Source organism: Conger conger, chromosome 3, assembly GCF_963514075.1.
Source record: "Conger conger chromosome 3, fConCon1.1, whole genome shotgun sequence".
NCBI lineage: Eukaryota > Metazoa > Chordata > Actinopteri > Anguilliformes > Congridae > Conger > Conger conger.
Window position 1 is genome coordinate 3069282 of NC_083762.1, and position 7759 is coordinate 3077040.

General features: G+C 46.4%; 1 protein-coding gene across 1 annotated transcript; it reads left to right on the forward strand.

The window, feature by feature from the left end:
* The first annotated feature begins 115 nt into the window (after nt 1-115).
* c1qtnf2 (C1q and TNF related 2) lies at nt 116-7753 on the forward strand. Its single transcript, XM_061236217.1, has 4 exons — nt 116-209; nt 1350-1500; nt 4850-5107; nt 5543-7753. The coding sequence occupies exons 2-4, from the start codon at nt 1479-1481 to the stop codon at nt 6199-6201; spliced, it is 939 nt and encodes a 312-aa protein (XP_061092201.1). The 5' UTR covers nt 116-209; nt 1350-1478; the 3' UTR covers nt 6202-7753.
* The last annotated feature ends 6 nt before the right edge of the window (nt 7754-7759 follow it).

Here is a 7759-nt window from a genome sequence, read left to right on the forward strand (position 1 = left end):
GGAACAGGCTTTGCACTGAGAAGCAAACCCGCCTCATAACATCTCCGTCATCTTCTGCGCTGACGTGCCTGCCACAACAAGGCGCGACTCCGGGCGGTTCTGAAAACACAGACGAATTCTGCTGCAGTCGTCCGCGGCTTTCTCACGAGTATCATCCTCCCTGCTACGAGATCGCCCGACTGAGAATATTTGGTGTCGTTTTAGCAATGGTATTCTAACTCTCCTGAAACGCTATCTGCATTCTTAGGAAAATAAAAAGTGCTCTTACAAGTTTACTTATGGAAAGTAAAATTGATCAAGATTGAAAATACTTTGGATGCTAAATTGGTATAGCAAGTAATTCAGAAATGTTTGGCTATAGCTACTTAAAATAGTTCCATGAAATACTTTATACTTTAATCAGTTGAGGAGGTACGTTAAATACATACTTAAATATACTCGAGTTTATTTTTAAGTACACTCGGGAGAGGGAAACAGCCCTGTAGTAGTTTTTTTTTTTTTTTTTTTTTGTAATGGTCAGTTGAATGGAATCCAGACACACCCCGAAGTTTTTTCGTCTAGCTGCGCCTTACTGATGCGGGGAGACGGGCGCACAGTCCATCCTGATCATTTTAAATTAGTTGAGTTAAAACAAAGTGATGAAAAGGACGACGCGATGGAAGGCACGCTTGTGTGGATATGACGGAAAGCAGCTAGCGCGAACTTGCCCATGAAAACGCGTGTTTGTTTTCTACATGCAACGTGCATTTAATCTCTATCCCGCCAGCTGGGCGATTCCCCCCCCAAACTTTGTGGGTTTGGCGCGTTTCCGAACGCAGTAAAACCGAGTCACATCTGGGGATCCTCTCGCCAAAGTTTACTCAGCTAGTTCCAGTTTCTCATAGTTGTTCCCTTGGCGGGACCGCTTGCTATTATGTTTATTTTCCGATTTTGCTGCTCTTTCACCGACATCAGAGAACCAATAAAAATAAAAGGATGTAATTGCCTAGGGTATATTCAGGGCAACGATACAGTGCAGTCCGTGCAACCAAGTTATGAGCAATGCCTTTATAAATACCCTACTCCTTAAAAGTATCGACGAGACATTTTCAAGTGACTTGGACCTAGTCCCAAACATCCGAAATGTTATCAGATTACAGCGGTGGAACTGAATTATTTCTGTTGCACATGCTAATTTGTGGATTCAAGATTAATCCTGTTAGCTGGCAAGTGAAGTGCAGATCCGTGGAATTGCATCACGGTCGAAATATTTGTTGGCAAGCGAATGGCAAAATCACCGAAACGGGGTGAATGCTGAGAGTTGAGGGTTAAAATCGGCGCAGAAAGTTTTTTTTTTTTTTTTTTTTTAGAGTCTCCAGGCGTCGTCACAGCTGCATGTTTTCAGCGAGTGAATTCAACAACAGAAATGACATGAAAAAGGCGGCGTTCGATGGGATACGCATTCGCCTTCGGAGTAGGTTCTTCTCTTCGCCCAACCGATGACGCCATCGCCTCCGAAAGGTAAAGTTTGTTTTGGGGCTGAGCGGAGCAAAGATGTTCTTTACACAGTAGGCTACTTTGTGAAAAATATGCTTTTAGAGGTTAATTTAGTCATTGCACGAACGGTACTGCAGTTGCAGTATGTAAACAATGGTTTCCTCTGCAAACATATGCTACATACTTCCTCGTCTTATCTCGGTTCTAAAATAATAGACTGTGATGCAAAGTATAATTTACAGGGAAATAATTTGTTTTCACTTTTGTGTCGCCATATCTGTTGGAAGGTTAACGTCCAACGATTTTTTCATGACTGCGCATTGAGCATTCATCGCCTTTACGGACACGAAGTGCCATAGATTATGCTATTCTATGTTAAAATGACACCTCACATGTAAATTATATTCATGTATTTATGCTTAATGTTTTAAGTTTCCTGATTTCGATAAGTTGTTTAAATTCGGCTCTTCAGACAAGTGACAGATTCAGTAATCAATTAGGAATTTAACATCTTGTAGAACCGCTTCCCTACCTGGACCATTTGCCGGTGTAACAGGTGGCTTTTAAGGTCACTGGTTTTGAGCAGGGATTTTGGGGGTAATTATGAATGGTAAGTCATTTCCTCTTCATTCAGTTCAGTTAACGAATTAATTCAGTCCCATACGGTTCTCAGTTAATTTAACTTCCCTTTACAGGTCATTTACCTGAGTGGTGTAGGTGTGACTGAAAAACCTGTTGGACCTTCCAGGCAAAAGATCAGAACAGAACCGAATAAGGTTTGCACAGAATAGAATAGAATAGAATAGAATAGAATACACACTTAAAGTTTGCAATCCAATGCAAGCCGTTTGCTGGTGCCTGTTCTCATGTGTCAAAGATAAGATCAGATGTTTTGGTGCCTCAGACGTTTTAACCAATGTCTACGCTGCACACTTGGATTGATGCTAAAAGATTTTTTTCTTGGAAATGTTTTCATAGCTCTTCCTGAATTTAAATCAGTATCCCATTTTCGGAGCAGGTCTTAACGGCTGCTTACAGCTTGTGTTGTTGTTACAGCTAGTGTAGTGTTTTTAAGCAAGCATGTTTTTAAGCATGCTTGTACAGGTGGATATTTTTTGTAAAGCAGTTCAGGTTCAGCTTTCTGCTGGAGGGGATTGCTTTGTCCCACCTGGGCACTGAGCCTGCAGTCTCTGATGTACAAGCAGGGGCGTAACCAGAACCTAAACAGTAGAGACGTAAAGAGGTCAACAGAGGTGGAGTGGCCTAATTTTTCCACTTGAATTGGTTAATTGAATTGAGGATGACTTTTAAGGTGTAAATGCTGTGCGTGTGCCTCGAGATTAGGCTTAAATCTCAGAAAATATTAAAGGGCATTCATCCCCCCTCCTAAGTTAATGGTAACTAATGTTCTCTCTTAAGAGTTACATTAGAAATAGGCTTTAAAACAGTGGACATGACCTGGGTGTTGTCTGGTTGTAATGGCTCTGTGTACAAGCACGTTTCCCTAACAGTTATGTTACAGCACCACCTGCTCTTATGGGCAGCATTCCTTCATATCTGAAGTTTCATTCTTTCCCGTCTAAACATGGGGATTCTCATGCCCTCAGACTTCTTAGCCCGCCCTCAAATTCTTCTACACCAGGGCTGCCAAAGCCTGCTTCTGGAGATCTACCGTCCTGTAGGTTTTCACTCCAACCCTGACAAAGCACACATCATTCAACGGCTAGAGCAAGGCTGCCCAACCCAGTTCCTGGAGATCTACCGTCCTGTAGGTTTTCACTCCAACCCTGACAAAGCACACATCATTTAACGGCTAGAGTTTTCGTTGAGCTGCTTATTAGTATAATCATGGATGCCAAATTAGGGTTGAAATAAAAACCTACAGGATGGTAGATCTCCAGGAGCAGGGTTGGGCAGCCCTGTTTTAGATGTTTCCCTGTGTCCTTGCCTTGCTTCCTGTCTGTGATTCCGTGGACGTGTCACACAGAAAAACAGAAGGAGTGGGAGGATGGGAGTGCTGGACAGGGAAAGAGATAATCGAGTCCACAGGAATGTTTTTCACAGCAACGCTGAGTGTGAGGCTGTAGAGTCTTCAGCACATTCAGTCCTCAACTCCTTTTATGTAGATATCATGTTTAATGACATTATTATTGAATATGTTTAATGACATTATTATTGAATTACCTTAGTTCAGGGGTGTACACCTCCGGTCCTGGAGGGCCGGTCTGACAGCTGGTCCCCGTTCCAATCAAGTACCTTAATTTATTTTTCTGACAGTTCTAGAAATGATGCTGGTTCACTCCTGTACTTGAGCAGAGTACAATCTTTAGGATACACTTGCAGTCTGCGGCTGTAGCTGGTGCATATACAAATGTCTGGTCAAGACATTATTTTGCCAATTAAATAATTAAGAACAGACGTTTGCACAAAATCCTGGAGCGGATCGGCCCTTGCTGTGCATCTCTGCCTGAGTTTAACTGAATAGTTGGTTCTTCTCCTTGTTGCTCCAAGCTGTTGCTTCACCCAATCACACAGTTATATGCAGCTGGCTCTTTGTGAGCTGTAGTCATATGCTGCGTTTGAAGCTGCGTACTACTCGTACTACATCTCAATGAGAATCAGCCTGAAATCTAGTACGGGTAGTATGCTAATATGTGGTTTCTACAACCGTAGCCGTAGTGATTGACTCCAAGGCAAAGCATTGTGGGACTTGCAGTCACATATAGCTCAAATCGTGTACCTTACTTCGAGTAAAAAAATGAGCGCTTCATGGCGACCAGTGAGGTCTTTCAGGGTCATGTGAGAAGACTGGGGGATACAGAAGAAAAGAGGGCAGGATCATTTTAATAATGTGTTATTACTTAGCGGATACTTTTATCCAAAGTGACTTACAGTTGATTAGACTAAGCAGGGACCAATCCCCCCTGGAGCAGTGTGGGGTTAAGGGCCTTGCTGAGGGGCCAAACCGCTGCACTAATCTTATTGTGGCTTGACCTGGGCATGTGTGTGTGTGTGTGCGTGTGTGTGCCTGCGTGCATGCGTGTGTATGTGTGCCTGTGTGTGTGTGTGGGTGTGTGTGTGTGTGTGGGTGGGTGTGTGTGTGTGAGAGTGTGTGTGTGTGTGTGTGTATTTGTGTGTGTGTGTGTGTGTGTGTGTGTGTGTGTGTGTGTGTGTGTGTGTGTGTGGGTGTGTGGGTGTGTGTGTGTGTGCGCCTGTGGGTGTGTGTGTGTGTGCCTGCATGCGTGCGTGTGTGTGTGTGTGTGTGTGTGGGGGTGTGTGTGTGCGTGTGTGTGTGTGTGACTGTGTGTGTGTGTGTGTGTGTGTGTGGGTGTGCGTGTGCGTGTGCGTGTCTCCTCTCTCTCCGCTGTCCCAGCCGTTGCCATGGTCACCTTGGCCCTGCTGGTGTGCCTTCTCCCCCTCGCCGCCCCTCAGAGTGCCCCCACCACCGGCAAGAAGGGCCGAAACTTCACCGTGCACTCCTCCCAGCTCGTCTGCAGCCTGCCCGGCCCTGAGGGGCCCCCGGGGTTTCCTGGGGCCCCTGGGGCCGCCGGCTCCGCAGGCAAGATGGGCCCCCCGGGCGTGGACGGCGAGGACGGGAGAGACGGGGAGAGGGGCCCGAGGGGGGAGCCGGGTGAGCGCCATTACAGTGCATTACACTACATTAATATTACATTACATTACAGTGCATTACCTTACACTACATTACATTAATATTACAGTGCATTACATTACATTAATATTACATTACATTAATATTACATTACATTACAGTGCATTACATTACACTACATTACATTAATATTACAGTGCATTACATTACATTAATATTACATTACATTACATTACATTACATTACACTACATTAATATTACATTACATTACACTACATTAATATTACATTACAGTGCATTACATTACATTAATATTACATTACACTACACTACATTAATATTAGATTACATTACACTACATTAATATTACATTACATTACATTACAGTGCATTACACAGTACATTATGTTATGATACAGTGTGGAGAAACAAAATGGCCACTCTCTCTCTGTCAGGGGAACCAGGACGACTCGGGAACCCGGGCAAACCAGGGGTCGAAGGTCGTCAGGGCGTTGTGGGCAAGGCGGGGCCCCGGGGCCTGAAGGGGGTACGGGGGCCCCCCGGATTCGCAGGCCTGGGCGGGGTCAAAGGTGAAAAGGGGGAGGACGGGGAGGCGGGGAAGCCGGGCGGCTGTAACTGCGGCAACAGCCTGGCGCGCTCCGCCTTCTCCGTGGCCGTCACCCAGAGCTACCCCAAAGAGCGGCTGCCCATCCGCTTCAACCGCATCCTGCTGAACGAGGGCGGCCACTACAACGCCAGCGACGGCAAGTTCGTCTGCGCCGTCCCCGGCGTGTACTACTTCACCTACGACATCACGCTCGCCAACAAGCACCTGGCCATCGGCCTGGTGCACAACGGCCAGTACCGCATCAAGACCTTCGACGCCAACACGGGCAACCACGACGTGGCCTCGGGCTCCACCGTCCTGCGTCTGCAGCGTGGCGACCAGGTGTGGCTGCAGATCTTCTACTCCGAGCAGAACGGCCTCTTCTTCGACCCGTACTGGACCGACAGCCTCTTCACTGGCTTCCTCATCTTCGCCGACCAGGACTTCCTGAACGAGGTGGACCAGAAGGCCAACGCCGCGTCTGCCTCGCCGTTGGTCGTGGATTGAGAGGAAGCTTTAGCCTGATTTATACTCCCGCGTCGAACCTACACAGAGGCTACGTTTCTGGGCAGGCGCGTGTCAGGCTACGCTTTAAGTTACGGCTTAGGAACTTGGCTTCACGTAGACTATGCCGTAGGCTCTGTGTAGTTTTGACGGGGAAGTATAAATCAGGCTTAGAAGTTTCCACTAGGGACCGTCTCACATGGATTGACAAGACGCTTAGAAGTTTCCACTAGGGACCAAGGACAACAAACTAATTTAGCGGATGCACTTATTCAGACTCACACAGTTTACGTCATAATTTATCATTTGTCATTCCGTTGATGCTTTTATCCCAAAGAGAATTACAGTTGATTAGACTAAGCAGGGGACAGTCCCCCCTGCATAACCCCCCTGCAATGAGGGTTTAAGGGCTTTGCCTGACTCTGAGGGCTGGATAGCTGTGCTTATCGTGGCTACACCGGGGCTCGGCTCGGCTATGGACTGACATTCCCTGACATACTCACCAAGTATACAGGCAGGTATCTACAGAAGCCCTTCTGGTTACATTCCTTACTCTGCGGCACAGCCGCTGGGCCCGACCTGGGATTCGAACCTGCAACCTGCCGGCCTCGGGAGTGACCAGCTCCCGCACGCCACTGCAGGCTCCAGTCCTGAGAGGGTCACGCCTTCCGCTGGCTCTCGGGTGTGTTTGAACCCTGACGTGATGTAATCAAGGCTTGTGCGGAGTGGCTTGGCTGGAGTGAGTCCAAGGCCGAAATCGGGGCAGCGATCGACGTAACGCCCCCCGGACACTCGGTCTCTCTGACGCCCCGCCCCGGCAGAGGGGGCGATGCTGGAACACTTGGGACCGGTCCAGTGGAAGCGGGTGTAGCTGCCATCAAACCCTGAGAACGTCAGCTTGCTAAACTCTGCTTGCTGTGAGAAATTAAGAATATCGATGTGCTAAACGCACATTCTTTCATTCGCCTTTTAGCGCAAATCTTAAAATCTTAAAATAAAATAAAAATGTGCCTTTTAATGGTGCTATCTCCTCCCGTGTTCGCATTGCATCCCAGCGCTGCCAGGTTGTGTTCTGATCTGAACGGTAGACTGAGCGGTACTCAGTCAAACCACTGCCTCTGACTTCATGCTAAATAATTCACTGGTGCGTCTTTGTTTAAGATGAACTTAAACATGGAGGAATGGAGGAGTTGGTCACCCCTGAATTTGCAGTACCAGTTTAGAGTACTGTACACGCATGCAAACGGCTTGCAGTTCAGCATTAGCTTCGCCAAAATGCATTGTTAACAGGATCATTTCCACTCTGTGGTGGCAGTGACTTGCAGTCCCGGTTAAGGAATGGTTTAAGGAACTTTAAAAAAAAAAAAGCCTGAATGTAATTTTCTGTCTGTATATAGACAGATTAGATTTTTCTTAACATTTGTCAACAGTTTTGATTTGCTTATTTGTTTTGTGTTTTTAATCATAGATGCACATGTTGCATATTTGAATTTTTTTTTTTGTTGTTTTTTTTTGTCATATATCAAATAACTTGTATAAACAAACTTTGACACTAGGTGGC